The sequence below is a fragment of the Drosophila yakuba genome, chromosome 3L, assembly GCF_016746365.2.
Source record: "Drosophila yakuba strain Tai18E2 chromosome 3L, Prin_Dyak_Tai18E2_2.1, whole genome shotgun sequence".
NCBI classification, from domain to species: Eukaryota; Metazoa; Arthropoda; class Insecta; order Diptera; family Drosophilidae; genus Drosophila; species Drosophila yakuba.
The window spans coordinates 10,188,861-10,204,556 of NC_052529.2; the positions used below are offsets into that span (position 1 = coordinate 10,188,861).

Consider the following 15,696-nt stretch of genomic DNA (forward strand, 5'->3'; position numbering starts at 1 on the left):
AGTGGGAGAGGTCCTGGGTTGACGCGTTGTGCGCTATTAAACTTTTTGGCAAGATATTACGGCCCAGGACAAACACACATACACATACATACTTGTCATATAATAAACTTTTATGTTAACAGCTTTTGATGTCTTACCAAAGCGCAAACAGAGTCCTGCCACACATGGCCCAGAGTTAGTCGTAGGGCAGCTGGCAGGCAGGCACTTAATGCCCATTCTTCTTGCCATCAGTTTTGGTGGTCGGCCCTGTTTCTTGCATTGCGGCTTTATTAGGCTGAAAAATGGAAAATGGCGCCCCCGAAAAAGCGGAGAAAACTTGCAGTCTCCCGTGGTTCCTTCCCTTCGGAAAATTCCTTTGTCCTTTGTTGGCTTGTGCGTGTGGCCCATTAAAATTCCCAAGCCAAATGCATGAATGGCAATGGAAAATATTTGCATAAATCTTACCCGGATTCGACGCAGCATGTGGCAACTGCTCGCAGGCTCCCGAAAAAATCAGAGAAAAGACAGGCTTTTGTTATACATATTTATCATTGGATGGTAGTAACTAAAAAAACTTTATTGAAATTTTTCATTCCGATTTTCATGTTTATGTGGCTACGCGCTTAAAAATTAAAAACAATTTCATAATCTTCATAATGCGTTGCCATTTTGTTTGCAACAAAAGTCAACAGAGTTTTGTTTTTGTTTCCGCTTTCTGCTTTCTGCTTTCTGCTTTTCGGCTTCTGTAATAATACTCGCTATTTTTCCCCTTATTATGCTTATAACATATTTTCATTTTTCATTTTTCATTTTATTTGCTTAATTGCAATTATATTCATGGTTTTTCCTGTCCCTTTTTGTGGCAACATTAATTTACCCATTAAACATTCATTTACATGTCGCGACTAATTTTGCATGCGTTGGGTTTACATTTTTAATATCGATACATCCATATACGTATATAAATCCATATCTATATATATATGTATATTTATATATATATGTCCGATTTGCGAGCACTGTGCATTCTTATGTTTGTGTTTTCGTATATGTAATGTATGACTACCACACGAATACTTGAGTACAATTTATAGTTTATTCATATGGTATATATGCAGGTTTATTTACAATTTTGATCAGTTAAACTCAGTCCCATTTGCCGGCCATGGAACCCATACATTTTTAAATGTGGCACAGGAAGAGGAGCCCGCTTTCCCGGGCAAAGTCCTTCAAGACGAACTCAAACCCAAACCCAAACCCAGGCGCAAACCCAAGTCAAACGTGAACACATTCGACGGCCTCGGACCGAAATGGAAATGCAAATATTTTGTTGACAAGAGTGAAAAGTGACTTGCCAGTTGTGTCTTCGGCCACGTCTTTTGCCCAGTATGCCTTTTTTCCGGTATGGCAGGGCATATAAATGCAACCGGACATGCCGAACTGGGTGGCTCTAAATTTGCCCGGACTCGCAGAGCAATGAACTCGCAGCAATTGCTTCGAGTTGATGGTAGTTGGTAGATGGTAAATGGTAAATGGGAACAGGAACTGCCCACATGACTTGGAGAAATTCGAAATTCTTCTAAATAAATTGCTAGCCGGAAAGTCGCACTTCAAACTGAGGCGGGTTTTTGGCAGGAATTTCTCATGCATTCTCACATTCTCCAAGTGCCCATAGATTATTGAGAGAGACCATGGGACATGTACATTTCATAGAAAATTAGTTTAGGAACCTTCGAAGAAGTTCGTGTCAAAACAGTTAGCTACTTTGTATCTCTAAGTATGTACACATTGCTTAAACTCTAGGCTATACAGGGTAACCCAAGGGCAACACACACATACACATAAATCAAGAACGAATCCCAATAGTATTTACAACGATCTGAGTAAACTTTCGCTACGTATGCATATACTTAAGTTACTAGTGGGGCGTCCTCCAGAAGTCCGAAGATATTCAAAAACAGTTGTCAAGTGCTACACTATATACAAATTAAATTTTAATTGCCTTATAGCTATAGAACAAATTATGCATTACCTTAGGTCATAGACACTTTAATGACTGTTTTTCAATCTCTACTAGCTCCAAAACACCCCTGCTCTCCTTTCTCGTTTCCTTTATTATTTATATAAACTTCTAGCCATGGCTCTATAAGCAAACCACTTGAATATAGTTCTCTAATTTGATGATTCGTTCGAAATGCTTTCCATTTAGCTAGGTTCGCTAGTGTGCTGGCAATTTACGTGAGAAGTTTATGTACATGGCTCCGATTTCCGCCTAACTAACTAATCCCCAGCCCACTTAATTAGAAACACGCTTACTTACAACTTGCCGAGGTGCAGGAGGAGCAGCTCCAGGAGCAGCTTCAGCAGCCTCCTCCTTCCATCATTAGCATAATTAGTTGGTTTTTCAGATAGGTATTACATGCAGCTGGAGTGGAAGGAACTCAGATGCTGTTGCTCCTGCTGCTGCTGCTCCTGCTTCTGCTTCTGCTCCTGTGATGCTCCTGTAACTTCGAATATAAATCATTTCAGCTGCACTCGGGCGCTGCACTGGCGGTGGAATTCCAACTGGGCGACATTAATTTATCACCGTGCATTCCGGCTGCCATTATTGACACGCTCCGCGGACGTCGTCGAGGGCACCTTGGGGTCAAGCGGGTAACTTGTGCGCATCTCTTTGACTCGAGTGGTGGCTCCTCCTGCGGCCGATCCTCCTCCAGGACATCCACCTCCTCCACCTGCTCCTCCTCCTCCAGCGCCACCGCCCTGCAGGAGCAGCGAGGAGCAGGCCTCCAACAATACAAGTGCCGCCACCATTGTGCTAATTACCCTGACCGCCTGCGTGGCCTGGCCAAAATGACAGGACCAAGAGGCCAGGGCAACGGCTGCCGGTGCCGCGTTCGTTTGCATCGCCTCGGGTCGCTCGCCTGTGCGGGAAATGGAAAATGGCAAATGGGGAGTGGAAAGTGGAAAATGTTTAGTGGAAAATGACCAGATTTGTGGAGAGAGAAAGAGGCACACGACTTGCGCTGAATGAACAACAATTTGTCGCTTGTCTGCATTACAAAGAGGTCTACATTTGGTATTAAATTGGAACGAATTTGCCAAGTTAAGAGTGTATTAATGAAAATATATGTTATTTGAAAAAACAAATATTTTAAAATTACTTTTAATATCTATAACTTTCTAGAAGATATTTTACTTTTCTTGGGTTGTTTAGGAATAAAATAGATTAAACCTCTTTGTACTTAATACATAATTTTAAATTTTCATTCACACTAACCACCTCTTGAAGTCTCTATTTTTCAAAGTGTTCATCTGTTGTGGCCAGCAGTTCATAAATTGCGCAAAAGTTGGCCCAACAAACGAACGAACGAGAGAACGAGATGCAAGTTTAATGCATACAAATCGAGGTCAAGCAGATGCATGAATGTATAATTCACTTTATCAAACTCAAGCATCCAATTAAGGCCTTAAAGTGAGAGAACCCGAAAGCCGGCCAAAGAAACCGTGGGCCATGAATGGCAGCTCAACTCACCCTGAAGGACATGGACGCGTATGCTGGCTATCTCGGTGTTCGAAGGATAACACGAGTATTTGCCGGAGTGCAGGAGATCCGCGTCGTAAATGAGCAAAATGGATTTGGTCTCCTCCGACTTGATGGTCTTGAATTTCAGCCGGCCGCCCGAAGTTTCCTCGCTGAGCACCTGAAGGTAGAAAAAATAAGCGTGGGTGTGGTTGTCATATTAAATGCGACGTTGCCTCGTTGGAAACGCCAAAGCTCTGCTGAGTGCTGGGCTAAATGCAAAAGCATGTTTTCCCATAATCATAAAAGCCAAAATTAAATACATTGCGTATACGACGCGTAAGCAAGCGCGAACAAACTCACACACTGGCACACTCGCATTGGAGAGGCGCCAGCACAGAGCTCATAAAAGTTAAAAACGTTTATCCTGCAGCAATTGGCTGGGCGTGGCACCGCCCTTTATCCTTACCTCCCCGCACCCCCCGCACACGCTCCACTTTTGCGCTTTTTACTGCGCACAAACTCAATTATTGCACGATAATTTGGCACCAAAAAGGAAAACCTTAAATTGCTATTGCCCCTCGGCCGCTTAATTTGTTTTTTGGCATTTTTGTTCTTTTTTTTTTTTGTATTTTTGCGCTGGTTACTTTTAGCCTGTAAATTGATTTTAAGAGATATTTACCTTATCCTGATGATACCAGAAGATATGGGTCGGTGGCTCCGGGCTGAACTTGATGATGCAAGTGAGATTTATGGTGCTGCCCTTGTCCACATACAGATCAGGTCCTCCCAGAATGGTGGCCGTGGGCACTGCGAATGAGTGGAAAATGGTTGAGGGAGTGAGATATTTACTGGCTGCACAGCCATCCATTATGCAATCCCTCTGCCATGCCCTTTATAAATCCCAAAAATTCCCGAGCTCTGCTAATCACTGTGTTACGTCGCCTAATCAGCGCCATTTCCCATTTTCCCCATCTCTGACGAGTTGTGAAATTGCGAAATGGTTTGTTTTCCCAATTTCCAGCACATCGCCCGGCGACCAGTTACCAGTTACCAGTGACATGTGCCCCACATGTAGTGTACCTAAGTCCCCAGCTTCTGGCCAGGCCAATCCGGTCCAGCTCGGGACCAGCTTTTGTGCCAATTTCCATAGTCCGGACTCCGGAGCAGAGAGCTGTTAGCTGGGAGCGGAAAACTGGCGTGCCAGTCAAAGTCAGCACGTTAAATAATCGATTACCGCCCGTCAGGCGGCCAGAAAGGCAAACTTTGAAAAGGACAAGGCTGCACAAAGTTGAAAGTGATTTTAAGTTGGGTAACAGCTCAATTTATGCTACTTGGGGATCTATCGGGAAACTTAATATTTTCATTGGGAGACTCTCTGTCCCTCCGTTGGCATAAGACAAAGTGTATTATTATCAAACTTTCATTGGTTTTAGTCATATTAATTAAAATGTTATTAAAGCCAGCAATATTATTTGTTTCAAGCTTTCGCATTGCCCAACACGGAAAATCATTTTGCTACACTAAATTAAATGTCAAAAATATAAAACTCGTTAGTTGTAAGTCAGTTTTTGCATTTTTGTGTACCTTGTTTGTGCCTAACAATTTGTTTAGTTATTTCGTTTTGCTTGCCATTTGGCAGTTGAGGTTTTTCGTACATAACTCTTATAACACCTTTAAATTTCCCATTCAGTTTTTAGTTCCGAGCAGAAATGCAACGCTTGCAGTTGACTCTTTTTCTGGGTCGTGTTTTGTTTCTCAGATCTATTTTTGCTATAGACTTTTGTGATATCAAGTCCTGCCATGGCAAGCGGCACATTGGATGCAACAACAACATGGTGAGAAGGATCGATTGGTCACAAGAATGGCTATATTTCAAACACCTCTTTGCAGATGTTCGATGAGAGCTGCCTGCGTTTTCATGGCCTGGTTAATATGGCATATTTCCGCGAGTATCTGCTGGGTCTGCACAACGGCTATCGGCAGGAGGTGGCCAGCCACTTGTTTGTCGACTTGCCACCTGCCCGGAAAATGCCCGAATTGGTATGGGACCACTACCTGTCGGTGGTGGCCGAGTATCACCTGAAACGCTGCCAATTGGATCTGCCTGCCGACTCCTGCGTGGCCACCGATGACTTCTCGAATCCCCATTTCAACTACGCCGAGGATTTCTACCCGCGACCTGTGATGCGACAATCGAATGTTCGCGAAATGACCATCTTGGCGGAACAGTGGCTGGATGAGCTCTACGACATGGAGGATATAGCCATATATAATGCGGAAGGTGAAATCAGAAATATCATCAACGATCGCGGCGCCTACATGGGCTGTGCTGCTGGCCAGGATTACGATCTGTGGAACATACACTTTGTGCTCGTTTGCTACTACAGCTCAGGACCACCTGCCAATGGAAACCTCTACGAGGAGGGCCAATTCAATGCCAGCCTGTGTGCCAATGGACAGAGTGATGAATACCCCAACCTTTGCAAAACACTGACCCTGAATGACTAAGTCCCTGAATCTCCGGCAAAATAAATATTGCAAAGGCTTTGGGTATAATTAAATGTGCGAACCACTTGGCCATAAATGGAAGAAAGGCAGTGCTGAACATTTGGCTTTCTTTATGGGTAGAGATGTGGTGCTAGAAAAGGTGACGAAATTTAAATTGTATGAAATTATGCAATGAAAAAATAACACTTAAATAAAGAAAAAAACTGTGGTAAATGCTACATAGATGTGTGTTTAAAATATTTAATTTTATATTTATAAATAAGAAAGAAAGCTCTTGATAGTTTGGTTTACTATTTCAATTTCATAATTTACTGTACGTATGTTATTGTATCCATAACTGTTTTTAACAATTTTAATTCTGCTTTTCATAGCTATTCAAGTTGCTTTATTTGCGAATGTGGCAATCATCTGGCACTCGAATTGCGGCAACACTGCAGAAAGGAGACCGGGAAATTGCGAAAAGGTAGAAAATAATAGGTGGAGCAGCAACAGCAACAGCAACAGCAAAAGCAACAGTAACCGTAACAAGCTGGCAAAGTTAGTGGGTAAAAGCTTGTTGGAAAGCAATTTGTTCGTCATGAGCCAGAAAAGTGCTTGCTCCGGGCGCCCAGCACTTGACTCCACAAACACCCCACATCCTGCCCCCCATCCTGCCCCCCATCCTGCTCCTCATCCTGCCCCTCAGCTGGCACGAAAAATGTTGTAAAATATTAAAAAATAATATGCATGCATGGCAGCCCTCGAGCAGAGCTCTCATCTCCGTCTGGCACCTAATTCCTCCTCTATCTGCGGTCGGACTTGTCACTCGGCCAAGAAATAAGTGTGCTGCGAGAGCAGAGGATGTCTGGATCTGGAGGGGTTCACCGGAACTAACCCGCAACTGTCTGGATGGGTCCGAACATGCCGGCGAACTCATCGTTACTGGACTGGTACACCCGGTTCTCGGCTATATAGAAGGCGTCGTCGTTATAATACTGCTGCATCATATCGCTGGTCTCGGCGTCTATCAGGTCTGCTCATCGGAACGTCGGTGGGTAACCAAAAATATAAACAAAGGAAAATGGAAAAATAACATATGAAAGAAAATATGAAAGTATAAATAGAAAAAACGTTGAAATAATTATAATACGCCCGTAGCCAAACTAATCAGCCAAAGTACTCGGCGCGGGTATAAAACCAAAAATAGAAATAAACCATCCATTATAATTGCGGGGGCCAAGTTCACCTGCTGAATAATTAAAACCTAATTCGTTGGCTCTCGTATGAAGAACGAAACTTAAAGTTTCTATCCATCAAATTTCTATTCCAATTCCGAATTTTTTATTCAGCTACGCGCTTGATTTAGAAAAACCATGGGAATAATTCAAGCAAAATATAAAAACGTACTGTGGCCCCAGGCTTAAAGAGGATAAATGTTTTTTTAAAAAATATTCACGTCTGTTTTCGTTGCGCAGTTGGTTTGCCCCGCTATCTACACCTTAAATCCCGTATAAATAGGCATCCTGTCGATATCCATTTATGTGTGTGCACCGTGGCTCCTGCCAGTTCCTGTCAGTCCATCAATCTGCCCAAAAGAATTTTGCGAAAAATTCCCCTGTCATATTTACCGGCAGCGTAGCGCCCGCTTTTATATCCTGCTGTGACGATTGCCAAGTGTGCATAATTTACACCCTTGAAAATTGCATGAATATGTAAAAACAATACTGAGAAATATGCGAAATTCCCCAAACAGAGGCACGGAATTATTTCGAGTCTGCATGGATCTGGAATGTCACTGAATTTACGAGAGTTCGGCGGGATACATTTTACTCTGGTAGATTTACAGTCTTCTCAATACGGAGATTGTCTGCTTTAACTATGTTTCTCTAAGTGACACTAGATGATTTATCTATTGATCTGTAAGTTAAAGAGTTGGATTTTAAGTCAACTCACAAGATATTTCTCTTTCAAGGTATGAAGATCTTATTTATCGCTTCTTTCTTATTTAATAGTTACAAAATCTATAATCATTGGAATAACTTTTCAATGATTTTGGTTGACTGGCAATCGCCTTCTATTATCTTTATATAGATATCAACTCTGGAGAAGAGCATCTACTCACCCACGATGTTCAGGTTGACCGAGTAGCTGCGCACGGGCTGCGTGGATATCTGGCACTCGTACACGCCGGCGTCCCTCTGCTGGGCCCACTTGATCTGCAGGGTCCACTCGTCGATGTCCCGATGGTAGGAGGTCTGGAACCGCTGATCCGTCGTGTAGGTGTAGGTGCCCACGGTGAGGATGTGCAGGTCACGATGTCGTATCCAAGCAACCTGGTGGGTAAGGACCTCCATTAGTATGCTGTTACGAGGACTTTAAGCATAGCCTGATTGTAGTGCGTTCGGGGCCATTGGCCACCGCAGAAAAACGGGCAAATTTATGCAGCTCACAGACTGAATTTTCATACAACTTGAAATTAGTGTGCGGAACGCATGACAGACCCGGAAAATGATACGCCCCATACTTCCCATACTTCCCATGCTGCGACATTCACTCGACATTGCCCACTACATTTGATACAAATTTTTGTCCGTCCTTTTGGCCTGCTATTTTTTTGTATTTTTGCCTCCTTTTTTTTTGGCCACGGAGGCTCCTTGTTTATGCGGCTAACTGTCTAACCAATAACACACACAGTCCAAGAGACAGACAGAGTCAGCCAACTGTGTGGCATCCATCTGTGCAGTTCCACTTTCCTGCCGGCTGCGCCCGCCTGTCTAATTCTGCAATAGCAGCAGGAAAGCAGGAAAAAGGCCGAAAAAAAAGTTGGAAAGTAAACTTTAGCCTGGCCTGGCCATAAATTTAGTGTTGGCCAAAAACCGAGCACGGCCAGTTAACTGGATGATGTGTGCGAGTGTGTGTGCGTCTGTGTAGTTTGTTGATTGCGGAAGCGGATTTGGCCTAAAGGAAATCTATGTGCCCCATGACCGTGGCCAAATCGCTTAGCGTTATCAACGTTTTTCGGCCTGCCAACACCTGCCAGCTTTCCCACTAAAAGAAAACGCTACACTTTGGCCAATGCGTGCGAAATATTTGCGCATTGTGTCTGCGGCCAAAATAAAAAACTTTATTATATCGCCTGCTCTGCTATGGCAACCAATTTAATTTTGATAGCCGAAAGGCAACACTTTTTGTTACCCGAAAAACTTAAGGGCTAACAACTGGCTAGAGGAGCCTTTAATTGGTTTGGGTGGATCAAGTGACGCCATCGTAGCAAAAAAAAAAGGACATGGAAAAACTAGGCAAAACAAGTGGTCAGCATGTGTGTATGTGTGTGTTTGGGTGTGTTTGGGTTTCGGCTGCTGTCACGTATTACATAATAAACTGGCAGCAAATTTAATAACCCCGCTCTGCTGTTTGGGCCATCTAAGTGGATATATGGTGACACATTCGCCACACTTGCGACCGCCCCCATTTCGGGGCTCCTTGTTTATTAAATGTAAATAAAAATCAAGATTATTAATACGAACTGTTTCCGGCCGTTGTCTTCCTGTTGACTTAATGCACTGTGCAAAATTATATGCTGGCTTTAGTTTTACAAAACTATAAATATAAAAATTCTTGGGCAAATCTACATAATATTCTCATGCACAGTCTCATATTTCACGTTCGTTTATTCCTAAGCTTTTCTTTAATTTTACATATGCTGAAACAAAGCCAAATAGTTGTCTAGATTTTTGGCACGTGTTTGGTGATGTAGTGCGTTATCCCACAGTCGCAGGACTCACCGTCTTATTGCCCAGATGCTTGACACGACAGCCCAGATATGCGGATTTGCCCACCAGCGATGTGATGTTCCTGGGCATCGTGAGATCAAAGTACGGCTCGTTCCACTTGTGGCCATGTGGATAATGCGAGGGTGGTGCGTGGGTGGGCTTCGCCTCGGCGTTATTGTGATTATTGTTGCTTACGGATTGCCGCTGGTAGCACACGGCCAGCCCTGAAAAATGCGTTATAAGATTAAGATATGAGTAAAATATATGCCACAGATATAGTCAAGTGCGAAAATGGCCTGCCATAATAATAGTTCACTGCAAAAAAAAATGGTGAAATAACACACAACTTCCTGCTAGCTGCACCTTAAAGTCGCGTTCTTTAATTAAAACGATGACATAACCCCCTCGTTTTTTCGCGCTTTTCCGCTCTAAAAAAAAAAAAGAGTCACTAAGTGGCCTTCGCCTGGCTGATTTTCCAAGTGGCGACCATGTGGAGTGGCAGTGGTTGTTGTTTAGTTAGTTGCTCGCATTGCGAAAACACAGTTGTTGTTTCATTTTCATTTATGGCCTGCTGGCAGGGGTTAATTTTCTAATTACTCGACGCGACGACGACTTTCTATGACTTCGCAGTCGGTATTTGTAAAGCGGCAAAGGCAAAAAGCTTTTATAACCCACTCAAAACCAGCCCAGTCCCCTAAAACACGCAAATCATGAAACCCTTTTACGGCAAAATTCTGAAACTGTAAAACTGTAAAAATTTCATTTCCGCCTAAAAGGAATCCAGAATCTAACAAAACAAACAAACAAACAACAACCTAAGCGGACTCCCAAATGGCGCAGCTCATAAACTTTGCTGTTTACGAAATTAAGTGCAGACAGAGGTACATACATATATACGTACATAGTTGGGTATTTTTAAAGTGGGTAAAATAAAACCGAAACAGCAATAAAAAAATCACGGAGAATTATGAAAGATTGCTTAAATTATATTTGCAAGTGCGATGGATATGCAAAAATACCATATTCCATTTCTCTGGCAATCGAATCGAGTATTTGCTGCATTCCAGCTGCCAGCAACCGAAATGGAATTCTACCGCAAACCGAAGCTGAGAAAGGAAAATTCGAGGCTGCCTGTAAAGGAAATGCCTTTGGTCGGAAAATCCATTCAATGGCCATCTGTAATGGCATCAGTCAATGCTCATTTCGAGTTGCTGCACTGGGCGAAATTAATTGGCAGGCAATTCGATTTGCCAGTTCAGGTCAGAAGTTATTGCAAATACGAGAGCGTTTCACGTAAACTTCAATTGCATAAATATATATTTACATTGATTTTAAATGGTAAACAAACAATAAATAAGTGTGCTTCCTTTCATGTTGTTCGAGTGGCAATTCGGCGAAATTCGGTTTGTTCGCCCTGCATACGAGTATCCCCTCCAAGTGTCGTTTAGTCAGAACTTCAGTTTTCCGAAGCCAGCAACGAACCGCAGAACTTAAAGAGCTGCCAGAGCAGCCTGGGCAGCCAGAAGTCCTACAAGCGCTTTTCAGGGTTTTCCACAGAGCTTTCCATAGGGTTTTTTGCAGGGGGCTTGCAAGGGGGGATGGGGGAAACCCCCCTGGGGGCAAACACTGCAGAAAAGTGAATGCAAATAGCAGTGCTGCATTGGCATGTCGGGCATATGCGTATTGCTTTTATATAAAACAGCAAATACCAGGTGGGTGGGTGGTCCATGGGCCATGGTGTACCCCATCATGCCAATGATGGTACCCCCAATGTCCACAGATTGTTTGTACGGACTCGTTAGCCAGGCTTTTGTACTCGGCCCGCTTGAGCAACTCATTTATTCATGGCAGCAATTTGAGGGCGAACAAAAAGCTGCGGGCAAATCTGAAATCTGAAAATGAAAATTATTCAAAAAGCGGATTCATGACAAAAATCCCAGCTAAAGGTCAAGGTGCCGACTGTACGACTTCGTAACTTCGTAATCGCCATTGCAGATTGCGCAATAAATACTAATGTGCTGGGTTGGAATTAATTTCGGGGCAATAAATCAATTAGTGGGCCCGCTGGGAGGGGCCAACATCACAACATCACGTATACGCCACCGACTCGGGCGAATCGTGGCCGTTGACAATCTATGATTGATTCGCGCCGTGCGGCTGCATTGGCCCCCAGGCACCGGAAGGTCCTTTAACCCAAACATCCCCTTCGGCTCCGTCGTATCCGTTCATTTGCATATATGCGCATGCAACGACTCCTTGGGGAACCATAATGAATCATTCGAGCGGCTGCTCAGCGCTCATTTTACGCAAAATTAGCCTTGGCATCCGCCGCAGACATTGCAGCTCACCTGATGGCAAAACAATTGGACCCGGCACCCAACACCCAGCACCCAGAACCCAGAACCAAGTACAAACGATAACGATGACGATTATGGTTACGAATGTGGAAGGAGGTTGCGTTTGCGAAGGGAGTTTCAGTTTCCACTGCGACCCCATCCATGGCCACAGAACTACGGCTCCGCCCTGTGGAAACAATGGCAATCGGCTGTGTGGAAGGGCCATAAAACGCTTAGTCCTGGCCAGCATTACGTATGCATGTGTGTGTCTGTGTGTGTGTGTGTGTGTGTGCATGCTGTCTGTTTAATGGTCTTAAATATTTATAAAGCAAGCACTGGGCAACCGCAGCGGCAAACGTCGAACTGCGGAGCTGCCGGAAGGGTTAACGATTAATTGAAACAGAGTTGAACTACTTCTGCGGCGCCAGGTCAAATATGGCAGGGGTCAACGCATAACTGGCCCGGGGAGTGGCTGTTAAATCACATTAAACCCAATTTTGTGAGGATCCGTTTGAGTGCATTTATCATTGTTAGCCTGCTCTTCCTGCATACAGCAGTAATTACTGATTATAATCAATAATTCTGGACTTCGTTGAGTTGTAAAATATTAATCAGCTATCACGAATGTTGAACTTAAAGAACATATTTCTTCCTTATTATATCAATATATTTGAAATTGTAGACTTGCTCTAAAAGAGCACTCCACTTTTCATATGATATTATCTATCTTTCAAATTCAAATACCTGTTAAGCAGATGTATCCAAAGTAAAAAAAGAGATACCAACACTGTTTGTTCCCTCTAAAAACCCATTTCCATGCCCAACTGCCAACCAAAAGCAGATCCTGACAGACCGAAAGGCACAGACTGCGAATATGAAAAGTGTGCTCAGCGTAGCGTGGCAGACGAGCCTTTGTTGGTCTGCCAACATCCTTCGTATCCTTCGTATCCTTCGTAGCCGTGCTGAATGTTACCTCAATTAAAGATAAGTATCAAAGTGCATAGTAATCAGGAGGCAGCCAGGCGAGCGACGGCCCAATGGGTAACACACAGCCGGAGGCCAATTCCGGGGCTAAAAACACGGCGGAGAGTGCTGTCAAAATGATTGTCTTACATGCATTACCCACCTTCGTGGTGCTTCCTGTGCTCCTGGCTCATGGCTCATACCCATCGCCCATCGGCTTCCATCACTCAAACATTTTATGTGGCGCGGCGCACCTGGCGTATGCGCAATTTTTACATGCCTGCGAGTTTCTCGCTTACTTGTTACTTATTTTTACTCCACTCCGCTCTCAACTGGACTTTTTGTTGCACATCGTTTTTCACAACAGCCACAAAATGTAAAATTTTGCGCCATTTTTACTGCAATTTATGCACATTGGCAGAGGGGGGGGAAGGTGGAAAATGCCAGGGAAATGGGAGGAAAAACAGAGGGAAAACAGAGGAAAACGAATCCGAAATCCCAGTCCTGCCGGGTACGGCCCTCTTTGGTCATTGCTTGTTAACACACCCAATGGGAGTTATTAATGTTTGCGGCGCTTTATTTACGGCTGCCAGGACTCCGGCCGTATTCAGCCTGCCCAACGAGTCGATTTTTTACGGCCGCCCAAGGATTCGAAGGATTCGCTGACAGGCAACAGCCAGAGATCCCCCCCTTCCCCCGAAAAACTTCATTCCTCCCCCCTCAGTCAACCCATCCGGAGTTGATTTAAATTTGGTGTAGTTAATTTTTAACCCAATTTTTTACTCAGCGATTTTTTTATTTATGTGCACCGCCCTTTTAATGTTGCAACATTTTATTGCCGGCAGCCATGAAAGAGTGCCCGGCTTAAAGGATTCAATTGCCCGTGGCGCTGTTGATGATGGAAATTTTTAGAAGGGCTCCTATCTAGGATTGTATATCCGAACTTTATGTTCATAAAAAGTTTTTAGGGAGTGCCTTCCATCATTTTTAATCAGTGCAAACCTTTAACAAACATTTAATTCCACTTGCGCCGTGCTCGGCTCGTGTTGAACTTTCCCAACCCGACTTGTCGCATTTTCCTCATTTTCCCTCTCGACTTTGCCAAGTTTTCCACTTCAATTCCTTGGCATGTTTCTCTCTGTGTCATTTGCAAATCAAATTGTAATTGAAGAACTTGGGTAAGTTTTTCTCCTCACAAGGGGGTAAGGGGGAAAGGGTTCTCCATTTCTCGTACAACAATGTGGAAATGTCTTGAGCAGTAAAATATTGTTGGGTAAATTCTCGAAGAGGGTGCTCCTGTGTGTGTGGGTGTGTGGCCTGTGGCATATCGAATTTTGATTTTAATCCCCGCTGCATTTGTATGCAAATGTAGCCAGAAACTGAATCGGAATGATTCCTTACAATTTGATTTGCCGTTCACCATGTCTGATTTGGCTTATTGGAATATATAGTGTCTTCCAGTTGGGGTTCAAAAGGGTTCACTTGGCTCACTTATTGGATGTATGTCAATTGGTTAACACAGAAAATCAATAGAAAAGCTTTTCCCGGAAGCATTATGGTAGTTTTTGATTAAAAATGCATAATTGCCATGTTAAAGTCCAACGAAGAAGTCCAAGAACGAGGGAGCGTCACGCACTGTCTGTTTAGCATACTATATGCATATGTCGTTTACATTGCGGACCATAAATATAATTTGGTTAATTTTTCATTCCGAGCCGCCTAAGAATTACGAGTCCATCATATATAATTAAGAGGAACGCTTTACAGGAGCTGAGGTATAATTTATAGAAATTGCTTAGAGAAGGAGTTATGTTTTTCTAGTCCTAACAAGTGAACACGCTGAGAGCCATACTTAATTATAACTTTTGCTAGCAATGCTTTATATATATATATTATAATAAATATATTATGCCTTTGCCCTTGTTATTAATGGTTAATTACATGGTAAAAATTTATAAAAAATGTTATATTATGCCTTCCGTTTTGTTATTAATAGTTAATAACGTGGTTGTATCTGAGCTATTTTTGTGATCTGACTTCTGATGACTGCATTAAGGATACTTTGCAAGTTGCAGTGCGTTCTGCACTTTCGAGTGGCACTGTATCCACCAACCAGTTGATGGCGACGTGAATGACCAACCCGACATGCAAATGGCGTTGCACTTTGCCGATGGCTCGACTTTAACCCACAAAGAGCTCTCCTCGAGCTCTCCTGTTCGTGCACTTGATTGCATGTTGGAGTCCAGGACTCGAGATGGGCTTGCCATAATTCATATTTCAGCCAACTGATGTTTATTAATGCGCATTTGTCGTGGTGTTTATTTAAGCAATTATTGTTATTCAGCCAGGCCATCCGGCCGGAGGGGTTTGAAATGCTAATTAGATTCCGCTGTTGGCGAAGCATTAAAGTGGATGAAAGTGGATGGAAGTGGAGGAGAGTCGAGGAAGGTGGATCCAGAAGGACATCTGTGTTGAGTGGCCAGGAGTTGAGACGGAAAATGAAATATCTGACTGACACGCAACATCAACTGTCAATTAATATTGTTCTGGTAAATATTGTTACGCTTTCAATTAAACTTCAATCGGACTGCATAAGCGGCTAATAAATTTCGATGGCATTCGAAGCCGAGGC

The 15,696-nt window shown here is 43.3% G+C and overlaps 2 protein-coding genes across 9 annotated transcripts in view; one reads left to right on the forward strand and one right to left on the reverse strand.

The window, feature by feature from the left end:
* Positions 1-509: 509 nt before the first annotated feature.
* The window catches only part of LOC6533572 (zwei Ig domain protein zig-8), a 39,586-nt gene continuing 24,399 nt past the window's right edge, over positions 510-15,696 (reverse strand). For 7 of the 8 annotated variants that reach the window (XM_039373774.1, XM_015194668.2, XM_015194670.2 and 4 more), the window contains exons 3-8: positions 9,778-9,989; positions 8,115-8,325; positions 6,888-7,025; positions 4,185-4,312; positions 3,515-3,683; positions 510-2,903 (exon numbers count right to left, since the gene is read on the reverse strand). In XM_039373774.1, coding sequence (XP_039229708.1) covers positions 2,563-2,903; positions 3,515-3,683; positions 4,185-4,312; positions 6,888-7,025; positions 8,115-8,325; positions 9,778-9,989 — 1,199 coding nt within the window. In that variant the 3' untranslated portion in view covers positions 510-2,562. The remainder of the gene's footprint in view (positions 2,904-3,514; positions 3,684-4,184; positions 4,313-6,887; positions 7,026-8,114; positions 8,326-9,777; positions 9,990-15,696) is intronic. The other variant, XM_015194669.2, reaches the window with a different exon arrangement.
* LOC6533573 (scoloptoxin SSD552) lies at positions 5,069-6,110 on the forward strand. The gene is made up of 2 exons (XM_002094247.4): positions 5,069-5,340; positions 5,396-6,110. Exons 1-2 carry the CDS (start codon positions 5,215-5,217, stop codon positions 6,011-6,013), a joined length of 744 nt encoding a protein of 247 aa, XP_002094283.1. The 5' UTR covers positions 5,069-5,214; the 3' UTR covers positions 6,014-6,110.